At 45.9% G+C, this 26,554-nt stretch overlaps 1 protein-coding gene across 1 annotated transcript in view; it reads right to left on the bottom strand.

Annotated features, from left to right (window-relative positions):
• Positions 1-26,554, bottom strand: part of LOC137432284 (SH3 and multiple ankyrin repeat domains protein 2) — a 910,319-nt gene that overhangs the window by 643,489 nt on the left and 240,276 nt on the right. The window contains 1 exon segment of the mRNA XM_078782990.1: positions 298-501. Within this exon segment, the coding sequence (XP_078639116.1) occupies positions 298-501 (204 nt within the window).

Raw genomic sequence — 26,554 nt, 5'->3', positions numbered from 1 at the left:
TCAGGCGAGATAGCTTTGAAGCGAGTGCGCTACCTCTAGGGCCTAGGCCATCCAGTCAGCCATGTGAGCAGCTAATATCGTCACCTTCATCGATATCTCCATGGCATTACAAGGATAGGTAAGAAGTATCGGCATTTGTCCTTGACGTACACACTTCATCCTTGACGCTGATATATACCCACAATGCACTGCCATTTCTTCCCCAATTTTACATATTCCTTTCCTTCTTCCGCTGCTCCTAAGATGCGTTGAGTGTGTTGTTTGTAGGTGTAATGATTCCCGTTTCCTGCCATGTACCTCCAAATATGGCACCCCAGAGTGAAGTGGCTGCGGATACTCCCTGAGCAGCCTTTCCTCATCGAGGAACTTGCCGTCGCGGCCATTGTAAGATGGCTGGAACAGTCCGTAGTTGAGCACGTCCTTCAGACTCTGCGTGAGTGTGCACAGGATACGCTGCTTGGCTATCCACACGGTAGCATTGGGATTCAGCCGAAGGCATTTCTGTGGGTAAGGGGGACAGAAGGATAGTGGTAGAAAAAGGCCCGAAGGCCTCTCCGGAAGAGAACAAGAACATACCGGAAGACAACAAAGATGAATCCAAAGAGGTGGATTATTGGCCACAAGCATTTCCTAATACTACCAGGCTCCATGGTTGGTGGGTGGAACAACGAAGTAGTGCCCTCAGAAGCCTCACACATCAAACAAAACACAAACCCTCAGTGGCTTCTTTCTACCTGCTCCATATATCAAATAGTTGCGCCAAAAACATGGAAGTACTGTATATTTTTCTTTTCAACAGAAGACCCCATTATTGGTTGAACTTAAGTGCTCGGTGTGATGGATGTCACACAGATTGTGGAGTACATCCGTCTCGTTTGTAATTTCAACGCATTGTCATTTTGATGACATTTGGAAAATCTGAACGCTCCTATATTTATTGTCGGGAAAATGATGTCCCTGGCATCTCGTCCAAGTCTATTGAAGACCTTAATCTTCTCTTTTTTTTTGGATGCAGAATGTGATTGCGGGCTTGGATCATTTCTGGGAGTGCGGCTGTGTTGTCGATGTAGAAGGAATTTGTCGCCCTGTGGGTTAGAGCAGGAATTTGTAATATGGCCAGGTGCCGCAGATAGCCTGCCTACTCTTCGCGAAGGAAACCACAAGGGATGGAAGGATAGCGTCAGCCGATGGAACATCCAATTTAACGTCCATCTAATGGACGACACCCACACAGATTGATGCCTCAACCTGCACCAGAGGGGCACTTTGTCGCTAGGCTGAGATTTGAGCAGCTCAGAGGCAGGTGCACATACGTCGAGGCTATCCTGCCAGTCCCAAGACCATAATAAATATACCTCAAATAATGATGAAGCAAAAGTCTATCCGTTACAAGATCTGCAAAACAACCACACTGCCATGGCCTTCTAATAACGAACTACCTTTAGAGGCCATTTTTCCCTGCAGAGCAGGGGTTTGCCTTTTTTGGGCCCTTTTTGAAGCAATGTTTTATGGCTGGATGCCCTTCCTGCTGCCAGCCCTGTTGGTCACCTCTAGCGACACACAGGGAATTACCAATGAACTGGTACTCAATTTGCCGACCTCAGAAGGTATTACAGGCTGAGTCAACCCCCCTGATGTTAATTCAGCAACCACCAGGATTCGAACCCAGGATCCTAGGATCCCAAGCCGGCACCCTAACCGCTAAGCCAACACCAGGCTTATGGCCTTCTAATAATGATCACAAGTTATTGGTTCACGAGTTATCAAACAGAGTGACCGCTATATTCGTCATGTGTGTGCGTCTGTCTGTGTGTGTGTCTGTCTGTCCGCAGCATAACTACCCGATGATATCATCCGATCTTGATGAAACTTGGGTGGGAGGTTGATACCATGATCTAGTTGTGTCCTGCCTAGAGTGGGCGTATTGCGCCCATTGTGGGCGGAGCCATGCCCGAAAAAGATGTCTTTTTAGGGGGTAATCGATTTCAAGCTACATCTTCTCTGAGGGGTTTGATGGAATCTGACAGGGGTTTCGATATTTGTTTAGGCCAATGTCATGTGTCTAGCCCCTCGTTTTCTATTTTGTTTTTAATTTGTTTTTTTTTTGTTTTTTCATTTCATTTTTCACCGAATTTTCGGTATTGTGTAGCTAACTAACCTCATAACTGATTATACATTATTTTCTATCTCATTTCAAGGTCAGTAGCCTTCGTTTTGACATTTCAAGGCCTGGCCTGTCCAGGCCTGTTTCGATTATAGTCCGTCCTTTGTCATTGAATACTGCTCGCTCGTGAACCATCGTCGTCTCCTGACTTGTGAGTTTTGCAATTGCTAAGGCATTGAGTACAAAGATATTAAATAGCAAGACTCCCATGGTGTGCAACAAGGAGAATGAATATGTTGTTACCCCATGCATGTGAAGCAAAAAGAATGGGTTAAGCAATTGGTTAATGTCCGTCTGTCCACCTGTCTGTCCGTCCGTCTGTCTTGTCAGTTTATGATTGAGGAACAACTTACTGAGATTGAATGTTATATTTTGAACACAAATCGGAACACGAATAGGAAGACAAGTCTTTCGTTTCACAGTATGGACAAGTACGGTACTTCTTTCGTTTCATACTACGGTACTTTGGATCTGTATTCGTCCCGATCGCGCATGCGCAAAGAGGAGAGAGGTAATATTTTGACTCTGTCTGCTTTGCAGTCAAACAAAATTGAAAATCATTCCAAACAGGACACTTGCAGCTTTTAAGGATGTTATAAAGGATACATACGACAAGCATGAAAAAGTAATGTAACGTGATAGATGAAATAAACTGCGTCAATATCAGAAAATTCTTGAATTAATTTATTTTAATATACGACTTTTACAATCTTTATTTTATTTAAATTTAATTATATACTTGAACACTGTGCAACACAAATCACCTTCAATAATACTTCTAAGAACCTCCAGATTTGTAATACTTCAATTTAAATACAGGTTCAATGGTGTGGTGTATAAGGTTGGTATTTGGGATCGCTTCTGGACTACTTCAATAACACTAAACCTCGGATATTTTTTAACGATTGATAAAATTATTATCATACTAAAATACGCCATTTTGTGTCTGTCTGTCGGTCTGATGAATTTTTGACCCCGATACATTCCGTCATTACTTATCCAATCTCAATCAAACTTGACAGGATGATGAAGGGTTACACAATGAACGTTGTAGTGCATTCATTTGCCCCCCTCCCCAAGGGGGTTTTCTCCCCCGAGCGAGTTTTCCCCGCCATTGCCATCAATGGGGTTGCATGTTGAGGTGTATATCCGTGTTAAGTTAGCTTTATCATGGCGTTTTTCCAAGGCTGCTTTGAATAACAAAACTAACGCTAATAGCATAATATTGATGTTATTACAAAACAATATTAATACCAATAATATCCCACCTCCCCAAGGTATTTTTCCTCCTTGAACAAACGCAAATCAACATTTATAGCCGGCGAAGCCGGTGTTGTCAATAAACGAGTACGTATTATGTTGAAAACCTGATTATGCCTTGGCTCGAGAATCCGAAGCGCAGTGGGCGCAGCCATCTTGCGGAGGCGGAAGTATGCATAACAAATTTAAAACGTTCATTAGGAGTTTCTTTCACCCGTCGTCGTTTGATTCACAATCTTATGCACCTCCGATGTATTAATAAAATAATTTAAGACCAACATCGGCCCGCACGGGCCTGGTTATCTTCAACAAAATGCGTCACCAAACACCGGACCCAATGAGAGTCGAGCATTTGCAAAAATATTTCTAAAATGAAAGCGCTCAATGGTGGGCGCCATCCACCGGATGCGGAAGTTTGCATAAAACAATTGCGAAAAAGTTCAATAGGAGTTTGTTTCACCCGTCGTTCTTTGATTCACAATCTAATGAAACCTCTCATTAGTAATTAAAATATGTTAAGACCAACCTCGTTATCTTCAACGAAAATCGTCATCAAACACCAGAACCAATGAGATTCGAGCATTTGGAAAAATATTTTTTTTAAAGCTTATTACGCATTTCGGACGGTGAAAACGGCGTCAAATATTCTAACATTGACGAAGAATTATTTTTTAGAAATCTCACAGCCGTATGGGATAGTTTTTCACGGCCAGAAATACGGTATAAGCGGTTTACATATTTAGTTTAGAAATACGGATAGTTTTTCACGGCCGGAAATATCCGAAGTTGAGACGGAATTCACAAAATTAATCACTGCAAGCTAACTTCTTCTGGTGGACGAAGCCGCCGTGCCCGGAGAGTCAGAGAACCAGCCCTGGTGCCTGACAGCGACTGAAGTTAGAAGACTACACACTTACTGTGAAAACGTTAAAATAGTTACCCAGTTAAAAATAGGCCTTAAGCTAGCACATCGTATAGTTACTTCCTTAAGCTTCTTGTGACATTTATTGTATGCAGGTATTGCCATTGGGGAGGACTGTCTGCTCTTCTCTTTTACCAAGTCTTACCAGGTACGGTACCTACTACACCTACCTACTACCAACTACCGACCTACCTACTACCAACTACCTACCTACCTACTACCAACTACCTAACCTACTGATGCCATGGTGATGGGTAAAATAGTGGCAAGAGGTTTCGGCTTCGCCGGCTCATTGCGGCTTTGCAGTCGGTACTAGTAAATAGCTTATCATGGCGTTTTCATGGGAGCAACGGCCCATTGGCCTCCACCAGGGGTAAAAATATTATAAACCACAAACACGTATGATTAGCTTTTTAAACAGTCGATAATGCTCTTTATAACACTAAATAAAAACTTTTGGAGGAATCCCGACATCCGTGAGGTAAATTTTACTTGCAGAACTGAGTGAAGATCTACTGTACTCTATATACCCCACAAGGGTTGGGTAAATAACATGACCTTTCCTGGTGATAAAGTGGCGTTTTTCGTTGCGATATTTTCAAACTCGCTCCTGCTGTTTAACACAAAACTAAAAAGGAGGAAGCCCGGGTTGTGCTCATTTACCAAGCAGCTATCTAGCGCTTGCCAAGCCAGCTGTTCCTTAATGGTGTTGAATGGAGTGCTTGCTGGAATGCTTAAACCACTTGGCGATCTCTCCACAAGAAACTTGGTAAATGAACACACCCAATGTTCTTGAGACCCGACCATAGATCGACTGTAATCTACATACCCCAAAGAGGAATGACCCTTCCTGCCCCTCCTGTAGTGAGCGGGTGTAGTAGTTTTATTAAATTGTGTGTTTTATTAAAACTCGTACACCCGCTTATTTAAAATAAGATTATGTAAAACATTAAACTAAGAGTCATGTTATTTCAAAACCCTTGTGGGGCATATGGAGTACGGTAGATCTTCGCTCAGTTCTGTAAGTAAAACTTACCTCACGGATGTCGGGATTCCTCCAAATTCCTTTGTTTAGTGTTATAAGCAGCATTAGCGCCTGTTTAAAAAACTAATCATACGTGTTTGTGGTTTATAATATTTTTACCCCTGGTGGAGGCCAATGGGCCGTTGCTCCCATGAAAACGCCATGATAAGCTATTAATAAATGTTGATTTGCGTTTGTTCAAGGAGGAAAAATACCTTGGGGAGGTGGGATATTATTGGTATTAATATTGTTTTGTAATAATATTAATATTATGCTATTTTAGGAGTCGCGGAAGGCGAGAGAACGAGGCCATTCGTAGGGTTCGAAGATGGTTTATTCAAACAGCAAGATCCAGCACACTAAACTCGAACGGAAGTCGGCACGCTTATATAAAGCCGAAAGCCCTCTTCGGAGGGCGTGGCTCCGGCAACCGCGCATGCGTCACGTCCGCACAACCACAAGTCCAACAGGCCCGTGCACGTGTATTATGCCCAAATAAGGTAATCACATAAGGTAACCGCCACATGCGGTTACCTGCACATAAGGTAACCGCCACACTATTAGCGTTAGTTTTGTTATTCGTAGCGGCCTTGGAAAACGCCACGATAAAGCTAACTTAACACGGATATACACCTCAACATGCAACCCCATTGATGGCAATGGCGGGGAAAACTCACTCGGGGGAGAAAAAACCCTTGGGGAGGGGGGCAAATGAATGCGCTACAACCTTCATTGTGTGACCCTTCGTCATCCTGCCAAGTTTGGTTGAGATTGGATAAGTAACGACGGAATGTATTGGCGTCAAAAATTATTCATAACAGACAGACACGAAATGGCGTATTTTAGTATTGAAGCGCGGTGCTACGCGCGCTTGCTTGCACAACAAGAAGGAAGCGGACAACGCGGTGAGTTTAAGAATCTTTATTAAAAGAGCTCACTGTAGCACTGGCGCGCTCCGGGCTGCGCGCCCGGTGTATATCCTGAGGCCACGCCTACCCCTAGGGCATGGCCGCCGCCCACTTGGTGCGCGGAATGATGTCACCACGCCAGTGGGCTTTCGTGTCCGCCACACGCGCCCCCCCAGAATTCCCGCGCACCTGGAGGGCCAGTTTGCGGGGCAAACGGATGACCCAGCCGAAGCGCCCTCTGGCGGCCGGCGGCGTCCCGGGTGCAGGGATGCCAGCTGGGATGCCCCCGGCTGTACCCGGGATGGGTGCCGGACCGGGGGGCGGCGTGCCGGCGGTGCTGGGCGGTGCCGGGGGTCCGCCCACCGGGGGGCGGCCCCGACGCGGGGGCCGAGCCACCGGCGGTGGGTGGTCCACGTCGAGGTGGGCCGGCTTGAGTCGATCCACCGAGACGCGGTCGGGAGTACCGCCGATGTCCAAGGGGAAGTATTTCACCCCGGTCTCCAGCACGTGGAAAGGCCCGTCGTACGGGGGCCGCAGTGGTGTCCGGTGGGCGTCGTGCCAGACGAAGACATACTCCACGGTGCGAAGCTCCGGGGTGACGTGCGTGGGTGGGTGCCCGTGGTGCGCCGTCGGCACCGGGGCGAACCTCCGGGCGGTCTCCTGCAGCGCGGAGCGCTCCTGCGCCGCGGACCAAGGTGCCGTGGGGTCGGGGAGGAACTCGCCCGGCACCCGCAGCGGTTGTCCAAAGACCAACTCCACCGCGGATGCGCGCAGGTCCTCCTTGGGCGCCGTCCGGAGGCCCAGCAGGACCCAGGGGAGCCTGTCGACCCAGCCACCGTCGCAGAGGGTGGCCCGGAGCGCGGCCTTCAACGAGCAGTGGAACCGCTCGCACAGGCCGTTGGCCTGGGGGTGGTAGGCCGTGGTTCGGTGCAGCTGGACCCCGAGCCCCCACGCGACCGCGGCCCAGAGCTCCGAGGTGAACTGGGGGCCGCGGTCGGACGAGATGTCCGAGGGGGCGCCGAACCGGGCGACCCAGGTGGCGATTAACGCCTGCGCGACGTCTGCCGCCGTCGCCGCCGCCAAAGGCACGGCCTCCGGCCACCGGGTGGTGCGGTCCACCATGGTAAGGACATGGGTGAAACCCCGCGAGGGGGGCAGAGGTCCCACCAGGTCCACGTGCACGTGGTCGAACCTACGTGCCGGCACCGTAAACGGGGCCAATGGGGCCTGGGTATGCCGGTGCACCTTCACGCGCTAGCACGCGAGGCACGTCCTGGTCCAGCCGCGGACGGCCTTCCGGAGGCCATGCCAGACAAACTTGTCGGCGACCAACCTCTGGGAGGCCTTCGTGCCCGGGTGGGACAGGCCGTGGATGGCGTCAAAAACCTGGCGCTGCCAGCCTGCGGGCACGATGGGGCGAGGCCGCCCGAGGGAGATGTCGCAAACGAGGGCCGTGCCCGCGCCGTCGAAGGGCACCTCAGTGATGCGGAGGCCCGTGACGGCGGTCCGCAGGGCCTGGACCCCGGGGTCGGCGGCCTGGTCCGCCGCCATCCGAGCATAGTCGATGCCAAGGTGGACTGCGTGGGCGACGGCCCGGGAAAGGCAATCGGCCACCGGGTTGTCCTTTCCCGCGACGTGCCGGATGTCCGTCGTGTACTCGGACATGGCTGCGAGGTGACGCTGTTGCCGGGCCGACCACGGCTCGGCGACCTTGCCCATCGCGAAAACCAGCGGCTTGTGGTCGACGAAGGCCGTGAACGCACGGCCCTCGAGTAGATGGCGGAAGTGCCTGACCGCCAGGTGAAGCCCAAGCAACTCGCGGTCGAAGGTACTGTAACGGCGTTCGGGCGGGCAAAGCTGCCGGCTGAAGAACGCCAGCGGTTGCCAGGCACCACGCACCCATTGCTCGTACACCGCGCCCACCGCGTAGTCCGAGGCGTCGGAGGTGAGGGCGATCGGTGCATCGGGCGCCGGGTGCGCGAGCATTGTGGCGTTGGCCAAGGCGAGCTTCGCGCCCACGAACGCCGCGTCCATCTGCTCGGTCCAGGTAACGTCACCGTTGCCCAGCTTCCCTCGAAGGGCCTCGTGTAAGGGGCGCAGGAGCTGGACGATGCGGGGCAGGAACCGATGGTAAAAGTTTACCATGCCCAGGAACTCCTGGAGCCCCTTGATCGTGCGGGGGCGCGGAAACCCTTTCACCGCCTCCACCTTGGCCGGTAGGGGGACGGCCCCGTGCCTGGTGATGCGGTGCCCCAAAAAGTCGATGCCGGTGATGCCGAACCGGCACTTGGCGGGGTTCACGATGAGGCCATGCTGGCCCAGGCGTTCGAAGAGCGTGCGGAGGTGATGAAGGTGCTCTTCGCGGGATGCGCTGACGACGAGGATGTCGTCCAGGTAGACGTACAAAAAATCCAAGCCGCGCAAGACGCTGTCCATTAGGCGCTGGAACGCCTGAGCCGCATTTTTCAAACCGAAGGGCATCCGAAGAAATTCTAAAAGCCCGAATGGCGTGATGACAGCCGTCTTCGGGATGTCCTCCGGCCTGACAGGGACCTGATGGTAGCCGCGTACGAGGTCCACCTTTGAAAAGAAGGACATCCCCGCCAACCGGGCGGAGAAGTCCTGGATGTGGGGGACGGGGTAGCGGTCGGGAGTGGTGGCGTCGTTGAGGCGCTGGTAGTCCCCGCACGGTCGCCATCCCCCGCCAGGCTTGGGCACGATGTGGAGCGGGGACGCCCACGCGCTCTCGGAGCGCCGCACGATGCCGAGCCGCTCCAGCGTAGCGAACTCCGCTTTAGCTACGGCGAGCTTCGTCGGCTCGAGGCGGCGTGCCCGAGCATAGACCGGTGGCCCGGCGGTGGGGATGTGGTGTTCCACCCCGTGTTTGACGGCCCCCGCCGAGAAAGTGGGCCACGTGAGGGCCGGGAAACCCGCGAGGAGGCGGGTGAATTCGTCCGCTGCCGGAAGCGTACAGATGAACCTGGCCGGAACTGAACCGCTCAGCAAGCCGCTCGATGAGCCGCTCTGTGAGCTGCTCAACGAGCCGGGCAGCGCACACGCGAGCGAGCTGAACGTCTCAGCCTGGACAAGCCTTCTGCGCTTTACATCCACCAGTAATCCATTAGCACATAAGAGTCCGCGCCGAACAGTGCCATAGGCACGTTGGCCGTAACAAACGACCAACGGAAAACCTGCCCTCCGAACCGCAGAGAGAGACAGCGTTTTCCGTACATGCGTATAGACGTACCATTGGCCGCAAGCAGCGGGGGACCTCGGCCCGCGGTTTGCTTGTCGGACGTACCGGCAGGAACGACACACACCTGCGCTCCCGTGTCGCACAGCTAACGGCGCCCGGACAAGGTGTCCGTTATGTACAGGAGGCTGTTTGAATTGCCGACGCTGAAAGCCGTCACCGAGCGTCGGCTCGCCCGTTTCCCGACCTGCCGAATGAGCACGGCGGGCGACACTGCCGAGCCTCGTGGCCGAACTTGGCGTGGAAGAAACACCAGGTGGGCGGCTGCGGCGGAGGCCGCGGTTTTCTTCGCGGTGGCGGCGGTGGTGGGTGGGGCGTGGCGGCGGACACGAAATGCGCATCAGCCTCGAGATCCACGAGTTGTGGTGCATCAGCATCATCATCAGCCCCGACAGTCACGACGGCCACGCCAAAACTCGCTTGGGTGTCCAAAGCCGCGAAGAACCTGTCGGCCTCTGCAGCGAGAGCCCGGGGTTCCGTCGTCGCAGAACCGGCCAACGCGAGGCGGACTTGTGCCGGCAGTTGGCGTCGAAACAACGCCCGGAATAGAGCGTCCGGGGTTTCGTCGCCCAACAACGACAGCATATGGTCCATGCGGACCGACGGTCGCGTGTCACCGAGCTCGGGGAGGTCCAGGAGGCGGTCGGCCCGAGCGTCCACCGTGAGCCCGAACGTGGCGAGGAGGAGACGCTTGATCGCCTCGTACCTGCCGTCGGCCAGTGGGTTCCTCAGGACCGACACGACGCGGCCGGCCGTGCCGGGCCCGAGGGAAGCGACCACGTGGCAGTACCTGGTCTCGTCCACCGTGATGCCTCGAAGTCAGAACTGGGCTGCTGCCTGCAGGAACCAGACTTCTGCTGGCGTCTCCCAGAACTCGGGGAGTTTCATTTGGACCGCGTTGTTTGCCATTGCAATGGTGTATTCGGGTGGTCAGCGACGGCTGACCAGAACGTCGGAGATCACCAAATGAAGCGCGGTGCTACGCGCGCTTGCTTGCACAACAAGAAGGAAGCGGACAACGCGGTGAATTTAAGAGTCTTTATTAAAAGAGCTCACTGTAGCACTGGCGCGCTCTGGGCTGCGTGCCCGGTGTATATCACGCGGCCACGCCTACCCCTCGGGCGTGGTCGCCGCCCACTTGGTGCGCGGAATGATGTCACCACGCCAGTGGGCTTTCGTGTCCGCCACAGTATGATGATTGAAGTAACCTTGCGTGGGATGTCGTGCTCAACGAACTCTCTAGTTTACACGAAGTGATGAATCCAAAACAAAATATGAATAAACAAGACAAATACTCAAACCAAAATATGAAAAAATATTATTGTGCCTTGACTCTTTATTGAGGAATAAAACAGGAAGGGGATATTTTATTTCAGGTATCGAAAATCTTAATTGTTCAGGTATCGTTATACAACGCTTCCGGGCTGTATCCCATTTGCATCACAAATCTATCATGTTTAAATATTCTGGAAGCTTCGTAAGCACCAAATAGTCTGACCATTCAATAATCTTGAGTACCTGTGTCCTGCATCATTCACGAATTGCTTAATCTCCAGTTCACCTGCAGATATAGAAGCATATCAAACCAGAACGTCACTCGGTAGAGAGCATACCTCCGCCAGGCTGAACAGTTTACGTTTTGTATCTACCGATAGGCCGGATCTGGATCCGGACCTGAACCAAAATCCAATTGGCTCCTTCTTGTTACCTAACCAACTCATCCACCTAGTTTTGTCATAATCTGTCCACAACTATTTGGGATATCTTGCCACATATCGTTTTTGGTCCCATCTCTCAATAGTGAAGATGATGAAGATGAATAGATGAAGATGAATGATCGTTTTAAGGCCATTTTCCCCGCTACAGTGGGGGTTAGCCTTGCGGGCCCCATGACAATCGTGGTTCCCTGTTTGAGGCAATGTTTTTATGGCCGGATGCCCTTCCTGACGCCAACCCTTGGTCGCCTCTTACAATGCGCAGGGATGTGGTGTACCTATTCTAAGCCGGGGTACCCACCGGGATCATTCATCCCAGCAAGCTGGTACTCAATTTGCCGACCTCGGAAGGGTGACAGGCTGAGTCAACCCCCCTGGCGTTAATTCAGCGATCGACCGGGATTCGAACCCAGGATCCTAGGATCCCAAGCCGGCACCCTAACCGCTAAGCCAACACCATGCTCCATCCAGTAAGGAGATGGTGTCTCATAAAAAACACTCATCCGGTTTGGACCGGTTCAAGTCATACCAAATACTTTAAAAATGGTACGTGCTGCTTCCTTGCTTGAAAGGGATAGAGCATGGACAATCCCCATCGGTTGGCCTCCATGGGGATGAGGAAATTCCTCTTAAGGAAATGCCCCGCTGAGTATGGTGAGAAAAGCGGCGCCATTGTTATGACGTCACTGGTACCCAGAGTATCTCAGGAAGTGACGGTATTGGCGGCACTTCCCCCAAGCTCAGTGGCTGTGTTAAGTGTTCGTCTCGTCAGTATATCCTCGTGTGTGTGTGTGTGTGTGTGTGTGTGTGTGTGTGTGTGTGTGTGTGTGTGTGTGTTGTGTATGTTATTCAAAAACCTACTGTGAGCTACTACGAGCCTTAACCCATGTCTAAAAAAAGAAATAAATAAAAATCGAATTAATTCGTACTTGTCACACACCAAACCTGTCCCCCAAATTTCGTCTGAATCCGTGCACAACTTTTTGAGATATCGCGCTCAAAGACAGACAGACAGTCAGGGGTGGAAACACAACCAAAGTTCACCTTAGGTGGCGGAGGTATTAATCAACTCTCTCTCATTAGCTGGGTTATTATCTCTTTCCACATTCGATCTGCTGTATCCGACTCTCTCCCCAGTGATCATGAGGGTGAGACATCTCACCAAGAGAGTACAAGGCAAGGGGCTTGCTGTTGATCTTCCATGACAGATCGATTGGCAGCCTCTTCATATTACACTGACTGTCACCTGCTCTCTTTTCTATCAAACCCTATACACGACACATTAAAGCCGGAACATCCGGTCATAACACCTCAACCTCTGTCCCACAGTCAGCCTGTCACCAATTCCTACCTCTCACAGCTTGTACAGTGACTGTGACATTTTCTTTAAATTAACATAGTCTCATTCTACCCTTCCTTTGTAATTTGGCGTTTGGATCATTTTGGGCCCAATTCTATTATTGTCAACTTTTACCTGCTTCTTCTGTTCTCAACACAAACGTAGCACCTGTTGCCTTAGATTTCCTTAGGATAGACTTGGGAATGCCCAATGTGACAGAAATATCTCAAACTTCTGAAATACACCAAACTCCGAAGCTTTCAGAATCATTGGAATCTCCCGCGATGAAGCTAACTCCAAGGGCCTTTCACTCACTCACCGCAGACAGGTTGGTGGTCTTTCTGTCTTCTACCGACTCCTCTCCGGCCTTGCTCCCCCTGCGCTCTCCGGGCTCTGTCCCCCAAATATTCCTACAGGTCGCACAAGATCTGCCTGCAACCCTCTTATGGTTAAACTGCCAAAATCAAGGCTCTCTGCTCACCTTCACTCCTTCATTCCTCTTTTCTCCCGCCTCTAGAACAAACTCCCACACTCCCTTCAATCCCACTCCTCCCTCCAGGTCTTTAAAACAGCTGTTCACCACCATCTCTTATCTTCCCCCATCCAAAACCTTGATCTTTTCTACCCCCGTTAATTCACCCCAGATCCACTTTTGAGAAATACCAACTTCTGTCCTGGAAGTCCTAGCAGTGTCAATTTGTGTTTTTTAACCTCTCCCACCCACCCCCCCCCCCCTCTTCCCATGCCTCCTCCCCCAAGTCCTCTCCCTCCCACAGATCTCCCGATGTCCCTGTTCTCAAATGTTGTAGTTGTGTGCTTCTCTCTCTCTCCCCATCTTGTCTCCCGCTCCCTTTATCTTATGGTTTATGTGTCAGTTTCTCTTTTTGTGATTAATGTTAGCTCTTACACGAGCCTCGATCTTGTATACAAAAAAAACATAAACAGAGTTAAAATGACTACTTGGAGGCCTTTGCATTGTGGGGGGAAAAAATGTACATACAGGTTTGGATGGTTCATTAAAAGTTGGGGTGTGTATCCCTATATCTTTGGTGGTAATATGTATAACACATGCAGGTCAAAAACATTTGTTCGCTCACCTTTGAAACTTCCTTTTTTTGTTCTACTAGTGTTTGTATGTGACATTTCTTCCTTGAACTAAATTTGATTTGTGCTTCATTGCCAGTACAAGAAGAGACAACTGCAGCATCAAGGGATCAAAAGAGTGCCAATCACCGCTCCACTGGTTATATACTGCAGTGACAGATAGGCCATTTATTTTCTGAAAGTTGTTTCCATTTCCATAAATGTAATTCTTGCAAACTTGTTTGTTTAATTTTGGGGCATTATGGGAAGTTTTGTGTTTAAAATAAGATAATAAAATTAAATAAGTATTCACATAATCTGTCCTGCAATTCACAAATCACAAAACCTGTGATTCACAAATCCTGACCAAGAACCTGCAATACATGATGAAGAAATATTGTCTACAAAACTTATCCAGTTGTGATTTGCCTTAGAGTACTGGGTGTGTTTATTCGCACACGTACACACACACACACACACACACACACACACACACACACACACACACACACACACAAACACACACACACACAAAAACACAAACACACACAAACACAAACACAAACACACACACACACACAAACACACACACAAACACACACACACACAAACACACACACACGCACAAACACACAAACACACACACACACACAAACACACACACACACACAAACACACATACACACATACACAAACACAAACACAAACACACACACACACAAACACACACACACAAACACACATGCACACACACACAAACACAAACACACACAAACACAAACACAAACACACACACACACAAACACACACACAAACACACACACACAAACACACATGCACACACACACAAACACACATACACACAAACACACACACAAACACACACACACAAACACACACACATACACACAAACACAAACACACAAACACACACACAAACACACACACAAACACACACACAAACACACACAAACAAACACACAAACACACACACACAAACACACACACACAAACACACACAAACACAAACACACACACACTATAATTTTGAAATGTTCTATAAATAAAATCATTCCTTTTCTCCAACAGCCTCATCTCAGATCACCAATTTGGTTTCAGATCAGGTGACTCCACTTTGAACATGCTGCTTCTACTCACCCAACTATGGATGAAGGCCCTCATTATCAGACATGAGATCAGGGCCGTCTCTCTTGACATATCTCAAGCTTTCGATACAGTCTGGCATCTTGCCTTGCCCTACAAACTGTCTGGTTATGGAATCTAAGGCCAACTCCACTCTTGGATTACTGACCTCCTCCACTTTCATTGCCAACTTTCAATGGAATCCTTTCTCCTCCTCTCCCTGTCAAGGCTGGAGTACCCCAGGGCACTGTTCTAGGCCCCATCTTAATCCTAATCTTCATCAATGATCTCACCGACTCTGGGAAATCCTCTTTATCTCTTTGCTAATGACTCCACTCTTTGCCGTGATATCCCTCATTCTTTTGCCAGACTCTTCACTCCCCTCAGTACCTGAAAAAAATTCACAATCTGGTCAAACACTTGTAATATGTCTTTCAATCCTGATAAATCCCACACACTTACACTCTCTCTCCGAAAGGACCGTACCAAAAACCCTCCCATCTACTTTCTCAAAAACCCTTTTGAAGATGTTCAGCCACTCATACTCTTGGGCTTCACTCTCAGCGATGATCTCTCAAATTTGGCCTCTCTCAAAATTCTCTAAAATTTGGCCTCCAAAGCCAGATGCCAACTAAGCCTCCTCTGTCATGCAAAGTCCTTCCTTAGCACACCTGAGCTCCTATCCATTTACAAGACTTTCATCCACAGCTTGATGGAGTACTGCTCTCCCCTCTGGGCTGGTTCCCCTGCCTCACACCTTGCTCAGCTTGACGCAGTGGAAACCTAGGCTGTCAAGATCATTGGAATCTCTCGTGATGAAGCTGAGTTTATGGGCCATCACTTCACCATCGCCGACAGGTTGTTGTTCCCTCTGTCTGCGCTTCTGTCTCATTTCTGGTCTTGCATTTCTGGTCATGCTCTCCCATGCTTTGTCCCCCTCCCATCCCCCCCCCCCCCCCAACCCGTCCCGACTTCCCACCAGGTATATGCAGGACACATGCAGTCCCCCAGTAACCCCTTCCTATTGAAACTGCCTAAATCCAGAACCACTACTCACCTCCACTCATTTATTCCTCTTTTTCCGCCTGGGGAACCACCTTCCACACTCTCTTCAATGTCTCATTCTTCCCTCCAGGTCTTCCAGACACTTGTTCACCACCATCCAAAGTCATGATATTTTCAACACCCGTTAATCCACCTCCACGCTCCCAAAGCTTTGCTTGCGCATCCATCTTGTTCACTGCTTGCTTTCTTCCCTCACCCTCATCGTTACCTGCATTTCCTGGTTGCCCATCTCCGTCGACTTTCTCTCTCTCCCCGGTTATTGACATTTCTCATAAAATCAAATCGCTCTGTTCAAAGGTCGTTTTCCCAAGGTAGTTGTTGAGTTTGAGGATGAATGTCATTTGCAAATGAAAAACAGAAACTTAATGTTATTTGCAAATATCATAAACTACTGTACCTCAAATTTGGGTTTCATATTTGGATTTGCTCAAATACCTCAAATTAACTGCACCTCAAATTTGGGTATAAGCCGTGCACGAGTATAGCCCGCAGTTGGAGTTTTTGAAACTTTTTTCTACAGATAAGCCACGGGTTATTTGCATGAAAATATGAAAATCGATGTGCTCTTTGTATACATAGTCGAGGCTTGTGAAAAAGCCAGAAAAATGATTAAAGGAAATTGGATGCACCTGAGCTCAGTTTGGAGTGTCATAGCAAAGGGGTTGAATACTTATTGACTCAAGACATTTCAGCTTTTCATTTTTAATTTATTTTGTAAAAAATTATTTTTTTTTAAATTCAACTTCCACTTTGACATTATGGGGTATTATGTTTAGATCAGTGACAAATAAAATTTCAATTGAACTCATTTTGAATTCAGGCTGTAACACAACAAAATGTGAAAATGTCAAGGGGTGTGAATACTTTCTGAAGGCACTGTATATTAATATCAACTCCAATCATAACTTTAGAACTGCACAATGAAAATAGTTTTATCTTTCTCCAAAAGTTAACGTTTACACGTCCAATTTAAATATGGAAAATGTAGCATCAAGTGATACCAATCTGAATGCAAATTCAAAATAGAAAAATTGACAAATACATTTCATAACCACTTGGAAGGGAAGAGGCTGGCAGGATGACCTCGAAGGTCTCTGGACTGGGTTTGAATCCCGATCGAGCTCTATAAACTGTCATCCTGGTGTTTCACACACACATGGTGATTCATCATCATCGGACCGTCTGCCAGAATTCCTTGGTGGACTTTTAAAATCCCCCATGGTGTGTTTCGCAAAGAATAGGCGAGTAATCGCCGGCAACCTGAACAAATTTCAAATTCCTGCTCGCATCACCTTTTATCGGAACATAAATATCACGGACTGTGCGAGCAGGAATTGCATCTGAAACAAAATGAAGAAGAAACGATGGATGTGTTGTCAAAAAGTGTCAGAGCGAGCAAGGAAGCATGTGCATCATTGGTAAGGTCAAATGTAGCAATAGGAATGACTAGCAGGACAGAATTGGAAGACTATGCAAGAATTTGCATTGGAATGCATTGGATTGCATTGCATTGCATTGGAAGACTAACCGGAGTTATCTAATTGGTGAAAGTAAAAAAAAAGAAAGAAATGAAACTAAAAATATTAAATACAAAATAAAGGTTTGCAATGATAAAAAAGAGACAAAGCACCTTTGTTTCATTCATGGTTTGAAAAGGATTTTCCGCCTGAGTGTTTCATGCTTGCGGAGTTTGTGAACTTATTGTTTCTGCCAAGGAGGACATTTTGGGGACTTTCTTGTCTTTTGTTCCAGGTAATGTAGAAATGCTGTTATCATTGTCTGTCTGAATGATTCATTCATTTCATTTCCTCCAGATGGTGGTGGATCAAATGCAATCTGTTATGTCGCACACCGGAGTTAAGACATCCAGGTTCCTGATTTCTGTAGAAAAGCTGATGAGAGTGCAAGATGCCGTAGGAATGTTGGGTTGCAACAGGTGGCTGCTTTAATTGGGAGTTAATAGCTGTCAAAGTGAGACGCCATTGTTCAATTCTGCCGAAACTCATGCGTGCACTTGTGATCACAATACCTCTCAATTTAGATACACTTTCTTGTGGAAATTGCTTGGAGAATTCTGGACAACAACCCTATTATCCAGGTGAACAAATATAATTAGCTTACCATGAGAATAATGGCCCAATCACTTATAAACTTGGTCATATATATGCTGAGCCTGCAACAACAATGAAAAAGCAGCACCACCACAATGACCACCACAGCACCTGATCTTGTCGTCACAACTCAATAGTTACACCTATTGCCCATGAGACCATCAGAAACATCAACTAGACAATTCATAGAACACGCTACCCCATGCAATCTTGAGAAACAAGAACATAGGTGGGGTCGGCGAGGAGTGGCAAATTTGATTGGTCGAGATGATGTGAAATGCTGTAATATTTTGTCGAAATCCTGCCAAGCAGAAGGCGTTTAAAAGTGACAATAAGGCAATTTGTGTTCGACAGTGTTCAAGTTTATAATTCAATTGAAATAAAAAATAGAAATATGAATTAAATATGAATTAAAGGTCATAGAAAAAAAAATTCAGAAGTTCACCGCTGATGATGCAACAGGTGGCTGCTTTAATTGGGAGTTAATAGCTGTCAAAGTGAGACGCCATTGTTCAATTCTGCCGAAACTCATGCGTGCACTTGTGATCACAATACCTCTCAATTTAGATACACTTTCTTGTGGAAATTGCTTGGAGAATTCTGGACAACAACCCTATTATCCAGGTGAACAAATATAATTAGCTTACACAACCACATCTTTTACACAACCTTATTTAACACATTACATGAGTTATTCCATTAGTTATTTATTTATCATTAGTTATTACATTAGTTATTGCATTAGTTATTTATTTATTATTAGTTATTACATTAGTTATTACATTAGTTATTTATTATTAGTTATTACTAGTTATTCCATTAGTTATTACATTAGTTATTTATTTATTATTAGTTATTACATTAGTTATTACATTAGTTAGTTAGTTATTATTAGTTAATACATTCGTTATTACATTACAGTAGTTATTTATTATTAGTTATTACATTAGTTATTACATTCGTTATTTATTTATTATTAGTTATTACATTAGTTATTACATTACATTAGTTATTCATTTATAATTAGTTATTACATTAGTGATTACATTAGTTATTCATTTATAATTAGTTATTACATTCGTTATTTATTTATTATTAGTTATTACATTAGTTATTACATTAGTTATCTATTATTAGTCATTACATTAGTTATTACATTAGTTATTTATTTATTATTAGTTATTACATTAGTTATTTATTTATTATTAGTTATTACATTAGTTATTAGATTAGTTATTTATTTATTATTAGTTATTACATTAGTTATTACATTACATTAGTTATTTATTATTAGTTATTACATTAGTTATTACATTAGTTATTTATTCTTAGTTATTACATTAGTTATTTATTATTAGTAGTTATTACATGACATTAGTTATTACAAGCCTGTTGCTTGTGTCATTTATGCATCCTTAAAACAGTAAGCTTCCTGTTTCAAATGATTTTTAGCTCACCTGGAACGTAGTTCCAGGGATCTTATGGGATGGCGCGTCATCCATCCATAAACACTTGCAACTTCTTCTCTGAAACTGCTTATGGGATTGTGGTCAAACTTGGCACAAATGATATTTGGTGGCAACTCAAGTTTGTTCTCGGCATTTAAAAAAATCGGGGTCTAAGGAGAAATAACGGGGGTTAAAGTGGGTCGGGATGTGAACCCACAAGATGGGTATTTGCTTTTTCCTCTGAAACTACACTCATGCTTTCGATTCTTCACGCCATTAAAAGGTGAGGCCCTCGGGGAGTCCACGAGTGGGGGGTTATATTTCAATTCAATTGAAATTAAGTTGTTATTTAATCATAAACTGACGTTTGTAGACAGACAGACAAATTGACACGATTGCTTAACCCCGCTTTTTGCTTCACGCACGAGGGGTAACAACAGACACCTACAGTCACGTGAAAAAGTAAGTACACCCCATGTAAAGTTTTGACTTTTTCAACATATTTCAACATACAGCTATTTGATCTTCATTTCAACAATATTGATAGATAAAGGTGATATAATATAACAAATATCATGAAACATTTACATTTTGTAGTCCATTGTATAATTTAAATAAACATAAATGCAAATTTTGCATGTGGAAAAAGTAAGTACACCCTTGGTTCTAATAGGTGGTATTGCCCCCTTTGGCAGACACAACCTCAAGTAGGCGTTTCTAATAACTGTCTACCAGTCTCTGACATCGACTGGGAGAAATTTTTTCCCACTCCTCCATGCAGAATTCTTTCAGCTGTGCGATGTTTGAGGGGTTTCTTGCATGCACAGCTCGTTTCAAATCCCCCCACAACATCTCGATGGGATTTAGATCCGGGCTGTGACTTGGCCATTCCAGAACCCTCCATTTCGTTATTTTCAGCCATTCGTTGGTGGATTTACTGGTATGTTTAGGGTCATTGTCATGTTGCAAGGTCCACCTTCGGTTGAGCTTCAACTTTCCGAAAGATGGCCTCACATTATCCTCAAGCACCCTCTGCTACAACGAAGAATTTATCGTGGATTCTATGATGGTGAGCTGCCCAGGTCCTGATGCAGCAAAGCTGCCCCAAACCATAATATTTCCACCACCATGCTTTGCAGTTGGTATCAGGTTCTTGTGGTCAAATGCTGTCTTTGGTTTTCGCCAAACATGTCTTCTGGTACTGTGGCCAAATAGCTCTACCGGTGACTCATCTGTCCAGAGCACATTGTTCCAGAAGTGCTGGTCTTTGCCTCAGTGTTCATTGGCAAACTTTATTCTTGCCCTGATGTTCTTTCTGGACAGCAAAGGTTTCCTCCTGGCACACCTCCCATGTAGATCAAATTTGTGCAGCCTCTTTCTAATGGTAGACTCGTGCACTTTGACATCAACAGTGGCAAGAGCTACTTGGAGGTCCCGTGATGAGCATTCTGGGGTTCTAAGAGACTTCTTTCAGCATCTTGTGGTCTGCTCTCGGGCTGAACTTGCTGGGGCGGCCTGGCCTGAACAAGTTGGCAGTTGTTTGGAATCTTCTCCACTTGTAGAAGATCTTCCGGACAGTCGAATGATTGATTTCAAATTGTTTGGAGATCTTTTTAAATCCCTTCCCAGACTCGTAGGCATCTATAACCTTCTTTCTGAAGGCCTCAGAGAGCTCTTTTGATCTAGGCATGGGGATGCCGCACACTTCAACAACAAAGAGCAAACCAAACTAAATGTCTGAGGTTTAAATAAGACAGGTTCCTCCATGATCCTCTCTAACGATATTCTAATCATTTGCATCTGAGCTGGTGCACTTACTTCTAATTTTAGGTATTTGAAGTAGTGATAAATGTAAGGGTGTACTTACTTTTTCCACATGCGAAATTAGCATTTATGTTTATTTAAATTATACAATGGACTACAAAATGTAAATGTTTCATGATATTTGTTATATTATATCACCTTTATCTATCAATATTGTTGAAATGAAGATCAAATAGCTGTATGTTGAAATATGTTGAAAAAGTCAAAACTTTACTTGGGGTGTACTTACTTTTTCACGTGACTGTAAATGACACAGAGAATACACCCTTCATTAATTGAAAGTGTACAGTACATCCATCATGCTAGCTAGAAGAGAGCAGGAATAGACCTGTAATAAGCAGAAATGGCTGCCTTATGAAGCACTGCAAAGCATCAAATTGAGCAGAACACCAGATTAGCTCAATCAAAATAATGGCCAAATCTTTATAATGGTGACAATTAGTGGAAGACGTATTGGTTTGAGGGGTAATTATCTCATGTTTGGAAGCTAAGCAGAGTAGATTCAGTTGGTAATTTGATGGGAGACCTCCATGGAAGGGCGGGTGTTGTCATCTGACAGATGATAAGGCAGCAAGGATGAAACAAGTGACATAAAGAACAACTGGGGGTTTATTGCTCACAGTGCGTTTATCCCTAATTAAATGCCGATCAGTGGTCAGGGCAGTCCCATGTCATGTTATTATTTACCTGGGATGTGTATGAAGTTCTATGAATGAGATACTTGATCACGATCGTCAAAGACACACCAAAGAGTGCATAACAAGGGGCACGCTCAATTAAAAACTGCGCACACATCGATATATGTATCGCTATGTACATTGCATTCAGGAAGTATTCACACCCCTTGACTTTTTTCGCATTTTGTTATGTTTCAGCCTGAATTTAAAATGGATTAAATTGAGATGTTTTGTCACTGATCTACACATAATACCCCATAATGTCAAAGTGGAATTGTTCCAGAAATATTTACAAAATAATTAAAAATGAAAATCTGAAATGTCGAGTCAATCAGTATTCAACCCCTTTGCTATGATACCCCAAATTGAGCTCAGGTGCATCCAATTCCCTTTGATCATCCTTAAGATGTCTCTACAACTTGGTTGGAGTCCACCTGTGGCCAATTCAATTGATTGGACATTATTTAGAAAGAAATACACCTTTCTATATAAGATCCCACAGTTTACAGTGCATGTCAGAGCAGAAACTCCAGTATGAAGGCCAAGGAAATGTCCGTAGAACTCCGAGATGGAATTGTGAGGAGGAATAGATCTGGTGAAGGGTATAAAACAATCTCTAGAGTGTTGAAAGTTCCCAAGAGCAGAGTGAGCTCCATCATTTGGAAATGGGAAGAATATGGAACTATCCAGACTCTTCCTAGAGCTAGCCGTCCGACCAAACTAAGCAACCGGGCATGAAGGACCTTGGTCAGAGAGGTGACCAAGAACCCAATGACCACTCTGAAAGATTACCACAACTACAAACTTCCTTGGCTGAGATGGGAGAACCTGTTGGAAGGACAACAGTCTCTGCAGCACTTCACAAATATAGCCTTTGTGGGAGAGTGGCCAGATGGAAGCCACTCCTGAAAAAAGACACATGACAACACACCTGTAGTTATGCAAAAAGGCACATGAAAGACTCTGAGGAGCATGAGGCAAAATAATAATCTGAATAAAAATCAAAATAATCTGAGAGCATAAGACAAAGTGCTACATTTGGCAGAAATAAAGCACAGCTCATCACCCATCTAACACCATCCCTACTGTGATGCATGGTGGTGGCAGCATCATGCTATGGGGATGATTTATAGTGGCAGGGACTGGGGGACTTGTAAGGCTAGAGGTAACAATGCAAGAAGCCAAATACAGACAAATCCTTGAGGAGAACCTGCTTCTGAGTGCAAAAGACCTTACTGAGCACTACACGCACATAAAATAAAATTAACGCTACATGCACATAAACAGATTGGTAACAACATGGCACCTATTGTTAAGTTCGCCGAACTATGGTATTCTATGGCACCAAGTTTACCCCCTTATACCTCATGGAGACTAAAGAGGCTTCAGCGAGAAGGGGATTTGAGGAAAGGGAGGAGTTAACCTCCTGCAGTTTCATCGGCAGGCCAATTCGTCAGTGTGTTTGCCGTCCTTCGGGTGGAGGTAAAACTATAAGTCCGGTGTGATGGCATTAGTACATGACTGAACAAAATGGGATACATTCAAACAGCAAGTTCAAACAGCCAGGGGTCAAAGAGCACTAACCATTTTTAAAGAGATTATGACATGGGCTTTTCTTGAGGGATGAGACTCGTACTGCGGCTGGTACCCTGTGTACCCACTAGGGAATTGGAACTCTCCGAGGCGGTAATTACTCTCACTATTAAGGTTACTTGTCTTAACGTACATTTTAAAATCTTGTCAGATTTAACAAAGATAATGGAACACAAGTTTATATTTGTATTTTATTGTGTAAATATGGAGAAGGAGGTAGCATACATAACCTTGCTTAAAGTAAATAAGCTTAGTTACAACAATTGCTATTTCTTAAAATTTTTCATATTTCACTCCAGATTTTGACACTTATTTAGTCCACGAGCGACGATCCTCAAATCCAAATTCATAATCTCTATAACTGTAAACTGAAATAAAAACCTCAATTGATATCTATCAGGAGGTCGGTGATGCTTGCCTATAATCATTACGCTTCTATTTATCATGTCCCTCACGTACAAAGCACGGTTCGTTATTGCATACAATGTGTAAACATACCCCACTAGTATTATATATACTGTACAATTGCCTGCAAAAGTATTCACCCCTCCAATGCTTCTACATTTCGATGCCATCTGAGCTTATTTCATGATGCTTTCAAATCAAACTTAATATATAGATTCTTCACAAACTACTCCAAAGTGATAAAGCTAAAAAATCTAGATAAAATGTGAATAAGTTTGATCAACAGTGAAAATCAGAAGATTCTCAGTTGCACAAGTATTCAAACCCTTTGCCAAATTAACCCTAGATCACTTCTATAGGAAATTATTTGTTTGAAAGGTTACAAAATAAGTGTCATAGGTTTCACCTGTATGTAATCAGTACTTTAACTTAAAAATTAAGCTCCCCCACTTATTTAAGGAGTTTTAAGGTGCAACTCACTTGTTCAACCAACAAGGAAAACACGAAGACCAAGGAGCTTTCCAAATAATTCAGACATAAAGTGGTGGAGAAGCACCATTCAAGAGAGGGTTATAAAAAGATTTCAAAGTCATTCATTATCCCTTGAGTACGGTGAAATCTATCATTACGAAGTGGAAGACGTGTCATACCACCCAGACTCCACCCAGATCAGGCCACCCAACCAAACTCAACAGCCGGGCAAGCAGGAAACTGGTTCGGGATGTCACTGTCAATCCAAAAATGATTTTGAAAGATCTGCGAGTCTCTATGTCTGAGATGGGGTCAGTGTTCATTAATAAACAATATCTCATTTTGTTCACAAAGCTAGCCTCTATGGACAGTTGGCAATAAAGAAGCCATTACTGAAAAAAGATGCATCTAAAAGCTCATAATACAGTGTTTGCTAAAAGGTAGCTCATAATACAGGTTTTGACACTACAGGCATATGGCATATGGAGAATCTTGGAAATCTGCCAACATCACCGCTTTGCACAAAAAAGGTGCAAAAACAGATCCCAGCAACTACAGACCAATCAGCCTTCTCCCAATTATCAGCAAAGTCATGGAATCCATCATTGCTTCAGATATTAAATCTTTCCTCTTCTCCAATGGCTTGATATCTGATCATCAATTTGGTTTCAGACCTGGTCACTCGACTCTGGACATGCTGCTTCTGCTTTCTCAACAATGGATGGAGGTCCTCAATGCCAAACAGGAAATTAGAGCTGTCTCCCTTGACATATCACATGCCTTCGATACGGTCTGGCACCCCGCTCTGCTCACCAAACTCTCCTCTTTTGGTATCCATGGAAATCTCCACGCATGGCTGGCGGACTTTCTCTCTAGTCGTAGTCAACGTGTGGCCCTGAATGGGTTTCTCTCATCTCCTCTTCCTGTTCAGGCTGGAGTTCCCCAAGGCAGTGTTCTGGGCCCTGTGCTTTTTCTGGTCTTCATCAATGATCTCTCTGACTCTCTTGAAAATCCTCTCCATCTCTTTGCTGATGACTCTACTCTCTGTCGCTCCATTCTTCATCCCTCAGATCGGCAGTCTGCAGCCTCCTCGCTCTCTGCAGACCTGGACAAAATCACAGACTGGGCAAACAAGTGGAACATGTCTTTCAATCCTGACAAATCTCACACTCTTACGATGTCTCTCCGAAAAGACCGACTGGACAACCCTCCCATCCACTTTCTGAATAATCCTCTCCAAGAAGTTCTGTCACTCAAGCTTTTGGGTCTCACTATCTGCCATGATCTTTCCTGGGAAAACCACATTTCAAATCTGGCCTCCAAAGCCAGTCGCCGACTGGGCATCCTCCGTCATGCGAAGTCCTTCCTTGGCACAACTGAGCTCCTCACCACATACAAGGCTTTCATCCGCAGCTCAATGGAATACTGCTCTCCCCTCTGGGCTGGTGCTCCTGCCTCACACCTAGCTCGTCTTCACGCTGTTGAAACCAAAGCATTCAGAATCATTGGAATCTCCCGCGATGAAGCTAACTCCAAGGGCCTCTCACTCACTCACCGCAGGCAGGTTGGTGGTCTTTCTGTCTTCTACCGACTCCTCTCTGGCCTTGCCCCCCCCCCCCCCAGCTCTCTCTGGGCTTTGTCCCGCAAATATTCCTACAGGTCGCACAAGATCTGCCTGCAACCGTCTTATGGTTAAACTGCCAAAGTCAAGACTCTCTGCTCACCTTCACTCCTTCATTCCTCTTTTCTCCTGCCTCTGGAACAAACTCCCTCACCCTCTTCAATCCCACTCCACCCTCCAGGTCTTTAAAACAGCTGTTCACCACCATCTCTTATCTTCCCCCATCCAAAACCTTGATCTTTTCTATCCCCGCTAATTTCACCCTAATTCCACTTTTTTGAAATACCAACTTCTGTCCTGGAAGTCCTTGGTGTCCTTGTGTTTTATACTTCTCCCACCCCCCCCCCCCTTCCCACGCCTCCTCCCCCCAAGCCCTCTCCCTCCCACAGATCTCTCGATGTCTCCATGTCTCTCGGTCCCTGCTCTCAAATGTTGTGTTTGTGTCCTTCCCCCTCTCTCCCCATCTTGTCTACCGCTCCCGATGTTATATGTTTTATGTGTCGGTTTGTCTTTCTGTGTGATTAATGT

The sequence above is a fragment of the Myxine glutinosa genome, chromosome 8 (genome assembly GCF_964187855.1).
Source record: "Myxine glutinosa chromosome 8, kmMyxGlut1.1, whole genome shotgun sequence".
In the NCBI taxonomy this organism is placed as follows: domain Eukaryota; kingdom Metazoa; phylum Chordata; class Myxini; order Myxiniformes; family Myxinidae; genus Myxine; species Myxine glutinosa.
Note: the sequence above shows the minus strand (reverse complement) of the source record. Positions and strands in the feature narration are given on the sequence as shown.